The sequence below is a fragment of the Xenopus laevis genome, chromosome 2L (genome assembly GCF_017654675.1).
Source record: "Xenopus laevis strain J_2021 chromosome 2L, Xenopus_laevis_v10.1, whole genome shotgun sequence".
Lineage (NCBI taxonomy): Eukaryota > Metazoa > Chordata > Amphibia > Anura > Pipidae > Xenopus > Xenopus laevis.
This window is the reverse complement of record NC_054373.1, coordinates 144,441,705-144,461,362: the sequence shown is the minus strand read 5'-3', so window position 1 is coordinate 144,461,362 and position 19,658 is coordinate 144,441,705. Positions and strand designations below refer to the sequence as shown.

General features: G+C 41.0%; 1 protein-coding gene across 2 annotated transcripts in view; it reads left to right on the top strand.

Moving 5' to 3' along the window:
• Nucleotides 1-19,658, top strand: part of esyt1.L (extended synaptotagmin-like protein 1 L homeolog) — a 54,908-nt gene that overhangs the window by 9,267 nt on the left and 25,983 nt on the right. For both annotated transcript variants that reach the window (XM_041582500.1, XM_041582501.1), the window contains 8 exons: nucleotides 11,085-11,126; nucleotides 14,106-14,240; nucleotides 15,117-15,190; nucleotides 15,336-15,408; nucleotides 15,509-15,598; nucleotides 16,621-16,676; nucleotides 16,936-17,056; nucleotides 17,716-17,892. In XM_041582500.1, coding sequence (XP_041438434.1) covers nucleotides 11,085-11,126; nucleotides 14,106-14,240; nucleotides 15,117-15,190; nucleotides 15,336-15,408; nucleotides 15,509-15,598; nucleotides 16,621-16,676; nucleotides 16,936-17,056; nucleotides 17,716-17,892 — 768 coding nt within the window. The remainder of the gene's footprint in view (nucleotides 1-11,084; nucleotides 11,127-14,105; nucleotides 14,241-15,116; nucleotides 15,191-15,335; nucleotides 15,409-15,508; nucleotides 15,599-16,620; nucleotides 16,677-16,935; nucleotides 17,057-17,715; nucleotides 17,893-19,658) is intronic.

The following is a 19,658-nucleotide window of genomic DNA, read 5'->3' as shown; positions in this document are numbered from 1 at the left end:
TGCACACACGGCGATGCGTTTTCAATAGTTGCCCAAAGTTGCCTCAGTGAGGCAATTTCAGGCAACTATTGAAAACGCATCGCCATGTGTGCATTAACGCAGGCAACTTTTCATTGTAGCCTATGGGGAAAAACGCTGAGGGTAGGGACACACTGGGCGATTTGGGGAGATTTAGTCGCCTGGCGACTAATCGCCGCGACTTTCCACGACCAATCTTCCCCGAATGCCTCCCCTCACTCTGCGCCTGGATAAAATGAAAAATCGCCTGCGCTAATCACACGCGGCGATTTGTTTTCCGAAGTCGCCCGAAGTTTCCTCGTGAGGCAACTTCGGGCGATTTCGGAAAACGAATCGCCGTGTGTGATTAGCGCCGGCGACTTTTAATTTTATCCAGGCGCAGAGTGAGGGGAGGCATTCGGGGAGAAAAGTCGCTGCGATTAGTCGCCAGGCGACTAAATCTCCCCAAATCGCCCAGTGTGTCCCTCCCCTGAGGCAGTTCAGGGAGATAGTTGCTCAAAAGACGAGGCGATTAGTAGCCAGGCGACAAAATCTCCCTGAATCTCCTCGTGTGTCCTTACCCTAATGCACACACGGCGATGCGTTTTCAATAGTTGCCTGAAATTGCCTCACTGAGGCAACTTTGGGCAACTATTGAAAACGCATTGCTGCATGTGCATTAGCGCAGGCGACTTTTCATTGTAGCCTATGGGGAAAAACGCTGAGGCAGTTCAGGGAGATAGTTGCTCAAAAGACGAGGCGATTAGTAGCCAGGGGACAAAATCTCCCTGAATCTCCTCGTGTGTCCTTACCCTTAGAAGTGCTGCTACTCAAGTGTTTTTTTACACCAACGTAACTATCACTTGCTATTAAAAAGTAGGATAATCCAAGATGGTGCTTGATCCCCTCCTGCCCTTACCCTATAGAAGTGATCCCCAACCAGTAGTTTGTGAGCAATAGGTTGCTCTCAGTGGCCTCAAAGCAGGGGCTTCATTTTGAATTCCAAGCTTGGAGACAAGTTGTGGGTGCATAAAAGCCAGGTGTACTGCCAAACTGAGCCTCCTGTATTCTGACAGTCCACATAGGGGCTACCAAATAGCTAATCGCAGCCATTTTTCATGCTTGTGTTGCTCCCTAACTATTTTTCCCTTTGAATGTGGCTCACGGGTAAAAAAGGTTTAGGACCTCTAATTTAGGGCAAGTAATTGCTACTTCTGTCTCTGATTAAATGTAAAGGCCCCCAGCACCTTTAAGCCTTAAAATACTGCATTGAGTAGTGGCTTGGCTATAGAACTGTCCAATCCTAATCATAATTGGCCTCAATCCATTTTCATGACCCTCTTGTAGCTGCCTCATAGGTGGCCATATTTATGCAACTTTCCTATTGATTTTGTACTCCTCATGAAATTAACCTGTCAGTATGCGTTTGTAGGTTCATACAAGAATGTTACAATTCATTTAATGTAAGGACCCAGTACAGGAATAAGTGGCAATGTGCTCCCTTTTGGATTTTGAGAAGTGGTGTATGGATAAATATGTATATAAAAGTATCAGTATGGTGGTTATCTGATGGGTAAGGAAGGGTATAATATGCAATCAATCTGCATTAAATGTTTTAATGATATAGAAATTATTAGATATAGATTGGCAGATTTTACTTCATTGTCTTCAGTGCTGTCTAATATGTTGGCTGAGAGCAAGTAAAAAAGATGAGTTGTCCCACAACAAGCAGCTCTGTTCCTCTTTAAGGGGGTTGTAATCCACAAAATTAATTGGTGTCAATTGAGTGGTCCATAGAATATTAATTTAAACTGCAAATACTTAAAGTGGTTTCTGAGATATAAGCAGTTTTAGACAGGCAGACATTCAGCTCTACAGCTACCCTGAATTGGTTTAGATCCCCTTTAAAGGGATCCTGTCATCGGAAAACATGTTTTTTTCAAAACGCATCAGTTAATAGTGCTATTCCAGCGGAATTCTGCACTGAAATCCATTTCTCAAAAGAGCAAACAGATTTTTTTATATTCAATTTTGAAATCTGACATGGGGCTAGACATTTTGTCAATTTCCCAGCTGCCCCAAGTCATGTGACTTGTGCCTGCACTTTAGGAGAGAAATGCTTTCTGGCAGGCTGCTGTTCTTCCTTCTCAATGTAACTGAATGTGTCTCAGTGGGACATGGGTTTTTACTATTGAGTTGTTCTTAGATCTACCAGGCAGCTGTTATCTTGTTAGGGAGCTGTTATCTGGTTACCTTCCCATTGTTCTTTTGTTTGGCTTCTGGGGGGGGGGTGAAGGGAGGGGGTGATATCACTCCAACTTGCAGTACAGCAGTAAAGAGTAATTGAAGTTTATCAGAGCACAAGTCACATGACTTGGGGCAGCTGGGAAATTGACAATATGTCTAGCCCTATGTCAGATTTCAAAATTGAATATAAAAAAATCTGTTTGCTCTTTTGAGAAATGGATTTCAGCACAAAATTCTGCTGTAGCAGCACTATTAACTGATTCATTTTGAAAAAAAATGTTTTTTCCCATGACAGTATCCCTTTAAGTTTCAAACCCTCAAGCACATGTTCAATGAACCATTGGAGCTTAGAATAGAAGGGTGGAACCAGAGGAACCAGAGGAACCTGGAAGTAGGGGTTGAATAGGGCTGGTGGCAATGACAGGACCCTATGCCATAATACAAATAATCCAGGGTTGCTATGATCAAGGGTTGGTTAATTGGATTTTCTATGTGCTGTAGATAGGGTTGCCACCTTTTCTGTAAAAAAAAAAATTCCGGCCTTCCTATATATTTATCTTTTCTCCCTATAACATTGGGATCAACCATCATTTTTACCAGCCATGCTGGTAAAATACCGGCCAGGTGGCAACCCTAGCTGTATAATATTGAGAAATATACAATTATGTGGCTCTGGTGCTCTACATGAGAATGAATTGCTTTCACTAAATAAACATATGTTTTGTGCTGAACATTATTCAGCTGCTGTCTCACTGTGGCTTTTTACAGCAACTGGGTGCGTCACCATCAGCTGTTTCTTCTTTTCTGTAGAAATGGTGGAGTTAATGGTTTTTGCTCTGAATTTTTGCCCCATCACCCAGCTATCACATGCTCAGTGATTGCTGCATCCAGAAATGACTGCCTCTAGCACAGGCTGACCTGACAGCAAGAACATCCAGGATTAATAAATGTATTTATTAAATATTTACTGAGGGAAAGCGCAGCTGAGCAAACTTCACATTCATCTCTACTGCCAACACATGGCTTAACTCTTAAATTATCTTCTGGGTGTTGCTGATATCTGTTCTCATCTCTTCTTATCCATCATTGGTCTCCTCTTATATTCCTGACCAGTAGAGTTTGGTTCCGCTGCTCAAGTAATTTCTAGGGACATTATACCCCTATATGTATAACCTTTCTTCAACTTGAGCACAATAAATAGGACTTTGATTGTAAAATGCATTCTACCTAGATGCATAGTGTTTTCATTGATAATTGTTTTAACACTCCTCCTCCACCTCTCCCTGTAATGAAAACTGTGAATATTTGTGATGTGAATATTGTTGGTTTTTGGAATTCATTATTTTGCCACTAAGGAAGTGGGTACGTAACCCCTGAAAGGCTGTTCAGTGTGAGCACTAGGATTTAGCACTACCTGCCCTTAATGTGCAAGTAAATTCATTAGGGCTGCTATTAGAATCTCTGTAGCCATGGGGGGCAGCCATTCAGAATTGAAAAAGGAGAAATGGAACAGGATACACAGCAGATAACCGATAAGCTCTGTAGTATACAATGGGATTCTTCTGTTCTACTGTGCATCCTGTGCATGAATGGCTGCCCCCATGGCTACACAGCAGTTTGTTTATATAAACTATAGTAGTCTTTCTGAAGCAAACACATCCTTCATTTCCAGTGCAGGGTAAACGTACATTATATAGTCATTCCTTTAAAACACTTTCATTTTGGGTGTTACTGTTCCTTTAATCAGTCAGCAACTGGACGGAGGGCCACATGGGACATCACTCCAGCCTTAATAGATTACATGTTTGGCTAATTATATTGCAAACCCTTTTATTTTGTGCAGCCCTTCTCTGGGCATTTGAATTGCTGCTTGATTGGAATACTGGTTTGATGCTATAATGAGCAGCTCAGCCCTAGAGTTACCTGTATATACAGTTGAAAGTGAACCATAAGTGTGTGTGAATTCACAGTTTGCATTGTTTACAGCAAAATGGTTAAATAAAGCTATACAAGATAAATATATACTTGTTATCTTTTGGTATTTATGTAGCCCGTATTCTGTTTACAATTAAAGGTCACAATTATCACTTCAAAAAGTCCTTGTAAAAGTCAAATTGTACACTTGCAGATTTGCATGAAATCCCAAGCAAATTATATGGCGGTGTGAAGAAATCCATTCAATCAGAAGAGAGTAGGGTGGGCATAACTAAGGAACAAGAGGGACATTGTCTTAAAAAAATTAGTTGTTTTACTTTTCCTCCCTCTCATTTCTTCTATTTCATTTTTCTTCTTGTTTCAAAAGGTTGCTGCTATTTGAAACCGTTTAAATTTGATACATCAGTTCATACAGTAGCGAACAGCATCAGAAGAATGGCAGCATGGAATGTATCAATTGTAACATTTACTCAGAGAGCATGCCCAGTAGGAACAGAAGCTACTGCTTCTGGGCATAGTATGAGAAACAAACCAAAAAAACAACAACTATTGTCTTGTGGAGTTAAATGTATTTTCACACGTAAAAAGCTTATAAAAGGTCTAAAATCTTGTATCTGCTCTTATCAGCTCTAATTTTCATAACACAGCTTCCTGTTATGCTTTTTTGTAGTGTGCAACTTATCTTGAAAAAATCTGATAGTGTAAAATAAATTCCTGTTTCTCATGCATCGTGCTCTTCTGCCACATGATCTGAGGTTTTAGACTTTCTCACTCAAAAATGGATCTCATGAAAATTGCATTTTTGGGAGGGGATCTTGTTCTATTCTTTATTTTATAAAAACTATTCTAATCTTAAAGATTTCAACAATCCCAAATCATTTTGTTACTGAATACAGTGTTCATAAAGGTACATATTAAATTCTCATTGGATTTTTTTTTTTTTTGTTTAAAGCATTAGTAACACCGAAGAAATTAAATTGCTTTATATGCACTTAAATATACTGTAATGTGCGGTTACCCTGCAATGGTAAAAGTTATTTGCTTGCTTCAGAAGCACTAACACTTTTTAGATAAATAAAGTGATAATATATAATATAGTTTTATATAAAATATATGAATAAACTGAAATTAGGCTGTAGGGCATATGATACAGATTACACATATCCTCTGTACAGTGCAATGGGTTTAGTGCTTAATAGTTTTCTACAAAACTCTAGAATCTAAAGCTAAAATAGTATATTATTTGCCAATAATTAATGTAGGTAGTGGATATTTCAGCCCCACATATAGGATTTATTTACATTTTGGATTAGAGTTAAATGGACTGATGTGTTTGCATTTTTCAGTTCAGTGCCCAATTAGCTTGGACAGCAGCTACAGCAGCATCTGGTTTTATTGATCGAGGATTACTCTTATTGCTTGACTGGTACATTGATCTTGATAAATGTGTATGAACAGGTGGATGTGCTCCCCCGTCAGTTTTTGCTAGGTTTCACCTTCCCAAGGGATTACGCAGTGCCATATTCATCTGCATAGCACATTTCTACTAGGTGTTCACCACTTTTAATCCCTTCCCAGACTTTCTCCCATATTATCAATGACATTGTCATATTAGGGAATGAAAGTACTGCACAAAAACGTTCAGTGGGAGCACTTACCGGACTGCTGGCTCAGCGTGCTGCACATTCCACCGCTATCCCATCGGCCGATACATGTCCAGTTTATATTAGGGAATGGCAAACCCAATTTTCCTCAGCCTGAAGGTCATATGGGGTCATTGGTCAGGTTAAAGGTCAGTTCAGTTAAGATTTGAGAATATGTATCTGCTGTCCTAGATATTTTTGAAGCTATGGCTGCTGCACTGTTTGTTCTCTAGTGATGTCTCAGACTGGATCAGTGCAGAAAAGGGTCGGACTGGGCTGGCGGGACACCAGGAAAAAACCCAGTAGGCCCCAGCCTTTGTTGCCCCCCTCTGTTTCTCAAAGACTTTACTCAGAGACAGTTACTGGCTTTTTTGTTCCCTGTACTGAGCCAAAATGCCAGATCCCTATGTGTGTGTGTGGTAGGTGTGAATACCATATATACTCGTGTATAAGCCGAGGTACCTAATTTTACCTACAAAAACTGGGAAAACTTATTGACTCGCGTATAAGCCTAGGGTGCCATAAAGCAGGACAGGACTGCTGCTTACAATGGGGATCAGATAGGATCTGTGCAGCCACTGGGACAGAATGTTCTGTTATACAGATAGCTAGAATCTCAGCTGCCATAAAGCAGGACAGGAAAGCTGCCAAGAGCTCAAAGCCCCCTCTCCTCCCAGGAACCTAGCCCAGGCTGAACACACAAGCAGGGGGCTCAGGTTACTACTGGGGAGGAGGATGGGAAGAGCAACACAGCTGTGTGGCACTGAAAACAAACTGGTTACAAACATAACCGGTAGGACTTGTCTTGAGCACGCACAAACAGTAGGGGCTGTAGTTACAGAGGATCAGAAGATCTGTAGAATGGAAACATGAAGCAAAGGCATTTCCTTCCCATTAAAAAATCTGAGCTCTGTCAGTATCACTTTAAGTTGTTTTTAAGGATGCACCAAGTCTATAATTTTTGGATTTACCGGTAGACAAATACTGACCTGGACGTCACAGACGTCACCCAGCAGGGAGCAGCGAAGCACAGCGCGTTATACACGTCACGTGACGCACTGACTGGCACCGCACTCCGCACATCACAGCAGGACGGCAGCCAGGCAGCAGTCAGCAAGAGGCGCAGGCGCATTACGCGCAGCTGCGCATATTTAAATTTTTTCCTTACCGTACTGCAGCAGTCTCATTATAGAAGTGCCCCTGCCTGCAGAGACGCGCCAAAGATTTTAAACTGTCTGGTCGGGACTGTGTACCGGTAAATGGCAGCAGTAATGGAATCCAGGACAGCTGCAGGTCGGAAGCGCAGCCATCAGCACGCGCATCAGTCAAATAGGTAATTTTTTTAACTGACCCGCGTATAAGCCGAGGCACCATTTTTCATCTTATTTTGGGTGCTGAAAAACTCGGCTTATACGCGAGTATATACGGTATGTGGTGGGAATGTGTGAGAGCTTTATTGCTCTGTTTATTAATTTTAGCTGCTGAAAATATTCATGTAGAACAGGGCTGTCCAGCTGGCGTCCCCCCTTCTGTGGCCCCCCCACATGCAGTGTCTGCTTACCATATGTAAAATTTAAAAGGTATCACTACAGAGATTAACTGGCCCCTTCATTGTTTAAACCTCAAATGTAGACTGTAATCCCCTGTATTGTTCACACCTGTGATCCCCTTGCATTGTTCACACTTGTGACACCTCTATTGTTCACTCCCCTAAAGCCCTCTACTGTTCACACTTGAGGCCCAGACTGAAACTGCCCACATTGTTCACCTGTTCACACCTTATTCAAAATGCTAATGGGACACCAGCACTGTGTCACTGTATGTAGTACATATTAGAGTGATGTCTTTTCCTGTCTCTTGCTCTGTTCTGCCTTCCCTCCCTGTGTGTGCCATTCTCGGCTTGCCCGGTGCTGCTTGTGTGTGCCATTCGCTGCTTGCCCAGTGCTGCTTGTGTGTGCCATTCTCTGCTTGCCCAGTGCTGCTTGTGTGTGCCATTCTCTGCTTGCCCTATGCTTCCTGTGGAATGTAAGCCTGTTAGGGGTTTGTTCTTGGGGTTTGTTAGCATTTGGAAATTGTTGTTAAGGGCCCCTAAGGTGTTTAATCATGTGTTGGGGGATTGTTGTATTATCCACAGGGGAGGATGAGGCATATGGATTTAAGGGTATGTTTTAACATGACTTAAATTTTTCACATATGAGTGATGAGAGATTTCCCTGCAGTGAGCACCAACCATTTGGTTTTTTCGGTGTGCTACCACCGTTATTGTGGATATGATCTTAAAAGTTCTTGTGGTAACATGGGTGTGGTTTACAGTGGGTGTGGTTTAAAAGGGGGAGTGGCCAACAAAGACTTCCATTATCGGCCCTCCACCACATAGGCCAGTAAAATTTTGGCCCTCGATACCACAGAAGTTTGACAGCACTGATGTAGAAGGTGGTAGAGACCTATTTAACATGGCACAGATGGTTTGAGCTTGAGGCTTGGCTGTAAATTATGTTGTTCCAAAATCTCAGCTACACTGAAAGGCCACTTTGGTTTTCTGTACAAGTTGTGTTTGAAGCCACAATGACCAACAGCTAAGCCGTAGGGCTGGGTGTAGCTGATAGATCCCATTTAAAACTGAATTATCAGGTTATCTTTCTTGTTTAAACCAGATTTTCAACTCTTTTTTTTTAGCTTTTGCTAGTGGCAGTTGGCTGCCTATTTAATTTGCTGCCTAAAGGTGGCCATACACGGAGAGATCTGCTCGTTTGGCGATGTTTACTACCCCATCATAAATTGCTTTTTGTAAACTGCTAACCTACTAATGGTATGTAGTCCTGGACTGCTTTTGGTGGGATGATGTAGAGCTGAAGGAAAGAAATTGAGCTGTGCCCTGACACCCAGTGAAACAAACAACAGGAAAAACAGCATTTGCTGTGATCGTGTTCTTCTCTAATTTCCCTTTATCAACCATAAATCAGTCAACACGTGCCATCTCCTCCCTCGCTCGTTTAGTGGGTAACCTCAGTCTTCACAAACTAATGGTGGCACATTTACTTGTACTATCTGCAGTGAAACCAACGGAAATAAACATAAAGTGGGACAAGCTAACAGCGATGCTTTGCACGTGACTCAACTGCATGTTTGGGAAGGATAACATCTCGGAATAGATACTGTATCTGTATTAGAATTTTAGAATGTTTCAGACTCTATCTCCTATTTGATTGGCAGTTCAGTTTGCATAGGCATTTTATTATTATTTTATGGCTATACTTTATTTATACAGTGCTGGCATATCCCCTGTAGAGAAATACAAAATCCCTATCCCATTCGTATGCAGTAAGGTCAATTTTATCGGGATCCAATTAACCTGACTGTGAGGAAACCAGAGTACCCAGACATGGTTTGTACTTCTTTTTACATTTTAAAGCAAACATAATGATTTGCATACCTCAGTTTCATTTCTTTTGACAAAGATAAAATTCTCCCTGGTAGATCTAAGAACAGCACTTTTAGCTTTACAGAGCATTTGTATTTAGATGGGGTCAGTGATCCCCTCTGAAAGCTGGAAAGAATAAGAAGAAGGCAAATAATTTAAAAAAAACGATAACCAAAAAATAATGAAGACCAATTAAAAAGTTGCTTAGAACTGACCATTTTATAACATACTAAAAGTAAACTTCATGGTGAACATCCCTTTAAAAATATCAATCCTTGTTGTTAATTCTTTCAGCCTCCCATTGGAGATAAGAGATATCTTGTAGGGAGAGCATGTCTTTATTTTCATTTGGTTTTGTCTAATGGTAATATAAGGGGAGATGGATGACATTGCCCATACAGTGTAATAACAGCAGAAACGATGTGTCACTCAGATTCTTTTGAAGTCACACTATTATCTTCCCCTTTACTTTCCCTGCACTTTGCACCTTAAAGGGGAACTCTGGCTTCAAAACCAAAATTTGATAAAGAGGCCCACATAACACAGAAACCCCTAATATACCCATCACAGTTACCTGTTTCTTCAGAAAGTATGAATAAATTCCATTTTCTATGCTGCAATCCAGTTGGTTAACATTTCTTCTCTTTCTGCATCATTTATCCTGGTAGGAAAGGAGGGACTAAACATTGATGTTACAAATTGTAACAACTTCTTACAGACAACATGCAAGAACTACATAACCCACAATGCATTGCACTATGATGTTCTGTTCCTTATTGAAATCACATGTGCAGGGAATTGTGAGGTTTGGAGGATGCAGTCTAAGGACAGCTGGCTGTTGATACAAAGTAACAGTAGTCAGCCAGCTCAGCAAAGAAGTCAGAGAGATCAGCAGAAGAGCAGGGGGTTAGGCTTAGGGAACTGTCAGAAACCATTAAATAAATCATGAAATGCATATTTTTTTTTTTATGTATATTGCAAAGTTGCTTGAAATTATGTTTACTTTTAAAAAAGCTTGGTGCACTTCGGGGTGCCAAATGTTAGGCACCCCAAGTGATTATATTGACTTACCTGAAACCCGGTCCAGTTTTCTGCTGATAGGAGCACTGGCCCGGGGTTATACCAGTGAGAACACGGAGTGATCCACTTCCGTCTTCTTCTTTCTTCAAATTTCCCAAGGCAAACGCATGCGCAGCCGACTTTTTAAAATAGCCGACTTTTTAGTTAAAGTTCGGCTTTTCGCTCTACTGCGCATGCGCAGCCGCGCGAAGGAAAGAGGAAGACGGAAGAGGATCACTCCGTGGTGCTCACTGAAATAACCCGGGGCCGCTTTAGTTTTCTGCTAATAGGAGCACTGGCCCAGGGTTTCAGGTAAGCCAATACAATCACTTGGGGGTGCCTAACATTTGGCACCCCCAAGTGCACCAAGCCTTTCCTTCTCCTTTAAGTTATGTTTTTGTGGAGTTCCCCTTTCATTTTTATCCTTTGCCACTGAAAATCACTGAAACTTCCCTGAATATATCCCATTATACCTCAGAAACAGGCGGTCCATGTGATGTGTCCAAGTTGCGGCCACCTGTCCCTGTCAGTGCCTGCCATTCTTTGGAATGAAAAGCAGACAGGCCTAGAAGAGTCATGTGACTAGTTTGCACTGAAGTTGCACTGAGGCAATTGGAATACCACATATGCCTTAGCCCTGACACTTAAGTATTAAATATATTAAATTCCCTTCCAGGCAGTGGCATTATCAATTTACAGTTGTTTGGAATGTTAAGATCTATCTCAAATAATACATGCAATTGCAAACGCAAGTTTACTTCTGTGTCTTTCTGAATCTCCAGGTCTCTTTCCCTGACACGGAGAAGGCAGAATTCCTCAACAAGGTAAAGGACCCATCTCTTTTATTGTTTGTTTGTGCACAGGGCATTGTGTATAATCCTATGTTATCTAAGTGTGTTTGTCTGACATTGAGAAATCTCTGAACAGAAGCAATAATATATTTATAAAAGGTTAGTGAGTAACAAAAGCATGTTTTATTGATTAAACCACATTGAAACCTAAAATGAGTCATTTTGCAACCTTGGTTTGCAGTAAAGTGCAGTTTAGCTGTTTCTCCCAGTAAATCTCAGCTTTTGGTGCAAATCTGTGATATGTCTATGTTAGTCCCCAAAACACTGAAGGTTACTGAAAACCATTAATAGGAAAAATCATGCAACACATGAGCAGATATCCGTTGAAAACTTTTGTAAGTAATAAGACCACACAATTCCTTTAATATCAGAATTTCAGCACTTTCTCATTACATGGGAAAAAATGCAAAGACAAATGTCATAAGGTACATGTACCTTATTGTGACATGTACAGAGGACTTTGCAACCAAACAGTGGAAACAAATAGTTTTATCCACTCTGCATATTACGTAATTGTGACCAGTGTTTCACTGTGATAAAGCAGTGTCTATGACTTTCAGATGGACTTGTATTATATGCCTAGTATTAAATTCTTGCATTTTTGTGTTACATACTTTATCTTTTTTAACTGTGATCTTTTGGCGTTGGGAAATAATAAATGTGTGTGTGTGTGTGTATATAAAATAAATACCTTAGCTTTGTGTTTGTTCTTAACCTTTGTGGTGTGAAGGGTAATATTGGAATAAAATAAGTGTCCACCAAGTATAATAATGCACGGGTGTTTGATTTTAAACAGTTTACCAGCACTGGGTTACAAGACTTGCTACAATCATTGGTCTCACTACCTCAAAAACTATTTGTTTGGTGTCCAAGCTGCCTTTTGTCTCCATTTAAATTTCTCTTAAAATACATTAAATGTAAGTCCAGTGTCACATGGACACATCTTTTAGTCCGTGTATTTTGGGCAGCTGAAAAGCAGCCACGATCTCTACTCATGACTCCCTTTCACTTGAATGGAAAATGTGCCCGAAGTGCAGGTGTGAGCACAGAAACCATTCACCAGAGCATCTTATATACGCTGAAAAGCTCTTAGACCAGCACTTCCCTGTTTTCATATTTAAGTAAATGGAAGCAGAGAGCTGATCTGCTGTTTATTCTGGCTGAAAAGCGCTGTGTGTGACATTGTACTAAAGGAGACAAGTAAAGGGCCCTATGAGAGAGTTGCCGACACTGCCATTTTCATGGAACTATTTGTTCTTTATTATGTACTGTGTTTTTTATTATGTACATATGTTGTTAAGGTAAAACAATGCCTCTATTTACTTTGGCAAGATACACAGCACCCATTGCTCCCTTTGTCAAGATGTGCCCCGAGAACCATTGCTGCAGAGCATGACACAAAACAAAAGCATTTGTAACTGCATTCAGTAGTGCAGTCACTTTAAGTTGTTTGTGGATATGCAGCTGTTACAGAAGTCTCACAGCAAAAGGGAGTCAGTGGGTTACGGTACAGAGAAATTTCCATCACTACACATAATTCTGTAAATGATGCTGCCTTTAGCCGAAAATGCATCCGCTACTGCCCTGTTTGCTTTGTCGAAGGTATTTTCTATGGATTTTAAAGATCTAAACCCAAAAATCCAATTATTGTAATATTGCTCACAGCACTTTTGAAATGTATAGTAATTGCTTTATGTCTTGAGATTTTGGCAGCTTTTGTCTGTTAAAGGGCCACCCCCTTGTTCAATGCTGAACAAGCTTTTCGCCTTTTTGTTTACACACAAGAATCTATAGTATTCGTTGAGCTAAACCAGAGCACATATAATCCCCATGCATAAAGACAGAGACACGCTGCTATTTTGTGAGATTAGCTGCCCAACGACAAATCGCTTCTTCTTCGGGCGACTAATCTCCCCGAACTGCCTTCCTGCTGGCTAGAATCGAAATCGCCGGCGGGATGGCACTTGGATTTCCGAATTTGCCTGAAGTTTCCTTGTGAGGCAACTTCAGGCGACTTCAGGAAAACGAAGCGTTTGAAGTGCCATCCTGCCAGCGATAACATTCTAGCCGTCAGGAAGGCAGTTCAGGGGAGATTAGTCGATCCGAAGAAGAAGCGATTTGTTGTTGGCCGATTAATCTCCCGAAATAGAAGCGTGTGTCTCTGCCCTAATAGACTTCCTCTAACTAATGTGTCACAAGTTCAGGAAAACAAAGTGACGCATATGTTTTCCCACTGGCGATTTTCCGATTAGTTGCCCATGGTAGTGCAGATTTATGACAGGTATATAATGCCAATGTGTGGCAATATCCTTAGAAGACTATGCAAAGCTGTTTTCAGCCCCACTTTACAGCACACTATGATTGGACTGAGCGGAGTAGTATTTATTACAGATGCTGCCTGTACAATCAATTAACCGCCAAGCCCGAATCTTCCTCTTCGGTGTCCCTAAGCCACCAGGTCCTAGCTCCCACTTACCTTTGCTTTCACCAACCCCCCCACGCGCAAGTGCCAGGGTACTCCTATAATGTAGCTGGCCTGCATGCCGGTCCTGACATTTTGGCACCCCAGGCCAGGGCCCTCTCCACAAATCCGAGCCTGTTAATCCCCAGCAACAGAAGCAGAAGATCTGAAGTTGAAAACTGCTAATATCTCAGGGAACGCTTAGCGTTGTGTATACAAATACTGCTGTAAAAATATACATTAAAACATCAAAACCAAAAATGAATAAAAATTGTTTAAGTGCTCAAATGAGCATTCTAAGCAAATTTATATTTACGGTATTTCAGTTTTGGATGTTTGGATCCCCTATAATGCAAACTGCCATATATTTGTAGGGTTGATATGGGCATATCAGGCTGCCTATAATATGGTTCTGCATGTAAGCAAAAGGGAAATTGTGTACACTTTGTAATGCTGTGTAGTAAATTACGATTCCTGCACTCTTCTATCAGATGGTGGCACAGATGTGGCCTTTTATAGGACAGTATTTGGAGAAGTTGCTCACAGATAGTATAGCACCCACAATCCGTGCCAGCAATCCACATCTATCAACATTCTACTTCACAAAGATCAATCTTGGCGAGAAGGTAAGATATCTAATGTAAACCCTTTGGATTACTACAGTGGCCATCATCACATGGTTTGATGATAGATGGCAAGGGAAAGAAGACATTTTATTTAAAATAAACGCTGATTCAGAGGCTGTGTCACATGACCATTCCCCATATTCAGCTGGTGCACAATGTCAATCACAATATGGCACTCGTTTGCACTCTTGGAACCACTGTTATTGTCACTCATAAATGAACCCCTCTTCAGAGCCAAGCCAAGAAGCTTTAGCACCTAAGGCAAGTGTAGTAACGTGTTTTTACTTAAATGTTGCTATTCTAGTGCAGAAAGCAGAAATGACTCTAGTTTGTGTACAAACTCAAAATGGAAGCTTTTATGAAACTGTTAACAAATCTTCTGTATGTGAGTAAAGGCCCCACATACATGAGCAGATATAAGCTGCCGACAGATTAAGTCGGCCCTCCGACGTGCTTCCTTAATCGATATCTGGTCAAAAGTCGACCAGCCAGGCTTAAAAATCCCGTCGGATCAAGGACCGCATCAGTTTGTTGATGTGGCCCACAATCCGACCGCCAGTTTTCTTCTCCTTAAGATCCAATCGGGCCCAACGATCGGATCAGCCTGATATTGCCCACTGCATATCGGGGAGAGATACGCTTGTTTGATGACCTTGTCGAATGAGTGGATCTCCGTTTGTATGACCAGTTTATGATTTATAGGGTTAATGCCATTGACCGGAAAAGATGGCAAGCTTGTAGTTCTCCAGTTATATTGAATTGCAACCACCTCAATCATAGCAACAGTTGAAGAGTTATGAATTGTCCTTGCCCTCACTGAGACATCCTGCTTGGGGTTCTCCTACCAAACTCATAGCACTCCCATGTGTTCTCTAGGCTCCAAAAGTGACTGGAGTGAAAGTTCATACAGAATTTGACAAGAAGCAGATAATCCTGGATTTGCACCTCAGGTAAATTCACTGCTTGTGACATTATAGCCTGCACCTGATATGTGTTTTCTTTTTCCTGTTATCTCCTCTCACTCATCCCATTCTAGCATGCATCTAGTCTTTGTTTGCCATACCTCCTACAATACATTCATTTTTTGTTCTGCAGTTATGTTGGTGACATAGAAGTAAATGTAGAAGTAAAGAAATATTTCTGCAAAGCTGGAATTAAGGGGATGCAGGTATGTAATGTACAAAGTCCACTGTTTATTGGTGTTTTAGTAATACTTTAACATTCCTTATCTTCTTTATAAATTATAATTAAAATGTATTTTCTAACAGCTGCACGGGATGCTCCGTGTTATCCTGGAACCACTCATTGGTGACGTTCCTATTATTGGAGCCATAACATTATTCTTCATCCGTCGACCGGTAGGTGAATAATAAATGGTGCCCTAGTTCCTGAGAACTGTTCTTTACAAAAACAGATTGTAGGGCTTGCGTTCCCATTGTGCTTTTCTTCATGTTCGGTTAGTAGAATTATTTTGCCAGGCACTTAGGGGCAAATTCACTAAGGCGCGAAGCGCCGAACGCTAGCGTTAATTCGCTAGCGTTTGGCATTTTCGCTACTGCGCAAATTCACTAACGAACGCTGGCGTAGTTTCGCTAGTGTTACTTCGCAACCTTACGCCAGGCGAATTTTCGCTAGCGACGAGACTACGCAAATTCACTAACTTGCGCAGTGTACTGAACGCTACCTTTTACGCTAGACTTCCTTCGCCACCTCAGACGTGGCGAAGCGCAATAGAGTAGATAGGGATTGTTTTAAAAAAAGTCAATTTTTTTTCTAAGTCCCAAAAAACACTGGCGTGTTTTCTACATGATGGCTGATAGGCTGAAAAAGATCGAAAATTTTTTGGGGCTCCCCTTCCTCCCCCCTACATTTCCTGACTCATGGCAACTTACCTAGACAGTGGGCACATGTGTAGGGCAAAATAAAATTTTTATTTGCTGATTTGAAGCTTTTCTAGGCATTTGTAGTGCAGATACGTGTTCCTCCATTGAAATTAGAATTTCGCGCCGTATGCAAATTAGCCTTCGCTAGCGTAACTTCGCTTTATATAGCGAATCAACGCTAGCGCAACTTCGCAACCTTACGGTACCCCTGAGCGCAACTTCGGATTTTAGTGAATTTGCGGAGCGCTGGCGAAACTACGCCTGGCGAAGAGCGGCGAAGTGCAGCGAAGCTCGGCGAAGTTGCGCCTGGCGCAACTTTGCATCTTAGTGAATTTGCCCCTCAGTGCAAAGCTGTGCTGACAGAGCTTGGTTTGAAATGGGTTGAGTTTTTCCATAAACACCATAACCACCATCAATTCACAAATCGTTGGCCCTGATAAAGGGAATCTTCTTTAATGCATGACATAAAGCATCCCAATGTCTGAATATGTTAACAGGTCCTAGACATCAATTGGACTGGACTTACAAATCTGCTGGACATCCCGGGACTTAAGTAAGTAGCCATTTCACCTTGCTTGTAGCCTTACGTTTATTTTCCAGTTTTGTTTTTTTAATGTATTCTCCCTCCCTTTCAGATATTTTAACTATACTTAATGACAAAATTAGTGACCATGGATTTATTCTCATGTATTTTATTTTCCCCTAATTTGACCTTGTGTTTTTTTGTGTTATGATGCTGAATATTTCTTTTTTGTTTCCCTTTTCTTTTTCCTTTGGCTACCAACATCCTTCCTACATCTGATCTTCTAAAGTGTGATGTCTGACACAATGGTTATGGATATTATCTCTGGCTTCTTGGTTCTACCAAATCGTCTTGCCATCCCTTTAACCAGTAATCTTCATGTGGCAGAACTACGCTCCCCACTACCCAGGGTAAAGCTCTCCTCTGTACATATTACAGTAATTTTTGGCTTTGTACTTGTAATTAATTTGCTAATTCATTCATTTTTTCTATATCTTTGATTTTCCTACTTCCCCACTGTGCCTCATTTTTTTTTTTTTACATTTGTCCTACATTTCTGTGACACACACATTTCTTCATCTGAAGCTGGCCTACAATAAAGCAAAAGTTGGGGAAAAAGAGCCATATCTATATGTATGGGCCACATGAGGGATGGTTTTGACAATCATTTTACACAGGATTGACATCTCTATAGGATAAAAATTCATTATTTTGGTTGTTCTCCTTGACCTAATATGGCCTAATAGTCAACCCTTGTGTAAAGGGGAGGCAGCACTCTCCTGCTACTTATTTTGTCGTCATCATTGTGTGCATAGGATATTTTCTCCCAGTTTGAAAGCCTACTGATTGGATTGGCACTGGGGTATTACCTCCAATATGTTCTACTCCTCACTCTCTTTCCCTTTTTCATTTGTTTTATTTATCCTATTTCTATCTTAACAGTTTTTCATTAATCCCCATTTCTTCTTCTTTCTTTTATTTGTTTTTTTCCTGTCTCCGCTGTTCACATTTTTATTTATTTAATCCAATCAGTCACCATGGCCATACGCTTTCCATCTGAACTTTTCAGGGCATTGTCCGTATTCATCTTTTGGAAGCTCGGGACCTGAGTGCCAAGGATCTCCAACTGAAAGGACTATTCGCTGGAAAATCAGATCCATATGCCATAGTGCGCGTAGGGACACAGGTTTTTAACAGTCAGGTCATTAATGAGAACTTGAATCCTGTCTGGAATGAGATGTATGAGGTATGTGTATTAGTATACGTAGAACTGTAGTATGGATGTGGAACAGATCCGAAGCGGCAGTCAAACTGCAAAAAATCCGTTTATTGGGGAGTGTACAACATGTTTCGGGACAAGCCCTTTATCAAGTGTATAGGAACAAACAAAACATCCAACATTTAAATCCTATGTGACCAATCACACCTTCTGTGGGTTGTTACTTCATTTAACCCTTGTGTTAACCCTAGTCATGTGACATCTGAATACAACCAATGCTGCTTAACGCAATAAAAATTTTTCATTCATAAAAACCGTGATAAGTTAAAAACTATTCTAACATAGTTAACATTTAGTGTAAACAGAAAAAACGGTGAATAAATATTTCTTATATTTAAATATATTTAAATATAACAGCCATTCAGCCCAATTGATAAAATGATATTTACTTGATTCTCCTTTTTTGGATAATTCAAAAATGTCCAAATCCGTATATAAGTGCATTAGTGCCAAAAGTGTGAATAATACAATAAAACGTGGTGTCAATAAAAAAATTTATAAACAGCTTAAAATACAGGGAATTGCTCCATTCGGCCTAACCTGTAAAGATAAAGAGAAAATGCTGAACCAGCCTATCTAACCCACTTGTTTCATAACAATGTTGCAAATTTAAATGATTACCATCTACAATTGTTTGGCAACAATAGTTGCTAACTCACTCTATGCTATTAGTTACGTTAGGAACTCTTGCTTAGTTTTTAAATGTATTATAGTAAGACTCCTGTCTTGATGGACTCACCCATCTATGATTCGTAGTATACGTATTTCTATTTCTAACCTTCTCCCTAGGCTTATCTTTGTGCTCAGACTCCCCCTCTCACTCCAATGGTAATGCTCTGGATCTCATATTTACCAGACTCTGTTCAACCTCCAATTTTACTAACTCCCCATTTCCCCTCTCTGATCACAATATGCTCACATTTCAACTCTCACTAACTCCCTCCTCACCCCCTGCTATTCCCCAAACACGTACTTACCGTGACTTGCAAGCTGTAGACGTGTCACATCTCTCTTCTTCCTTTGACTCTCTTCACTCTAATATCTCAGCCATCTCATGTCCTAATGTGGCTACCTCTGTCTACTATAGTACTCTCACCACTGCCCTAAATGAGCTTGCTCCTATAAAAACTAAACGTTCTCGACCCAAACCACTTCAACCTTGGCATACTGCTCATACAAAAGTGTTCCAAAGACACTCACGTGCACTTGAGCGTCGCTGGCGCAAATCCCGTTCAGAATCAGACTTTTGGAGCTACAAATCCGCCCTGCGCTCTTTTAACACCAGCCTCTTCCAAGCCAAACAAACATACTTTACTTCACTCATTAACTCCCTTTCTAAAAAAACAGCACAACTTTTCTCCACCTTTAACACTCTCCTTTCCCCTTCTCCACCCCCTCCATGCACATCTGTCTCTGCTCAAGATATTGCTGAGCACTTCAAAAACAAAATTGACACTATCAGAAGGGACATTACACTACTCAACCCCCCTAGACTTCCACCACCCTCCCTCCACACTGCCCAGTCTCTCCTGTGCTCCTTCACCCCTGTCACTGATGAGGAAGTCTCAAAGCTTCTGGCCTCTTCTCACCTTACCACCTGCCCGCTTGATCCAATTCCCTCAAAACTTCTCCGCAATACCAATCCTTGTCTAATCAAAGCCTTAACTCACCTATTTAATCTTTCGCTCTCAACTGGACTGTTTCCTTCTCAACTAAAACATGCTCTGGTCACC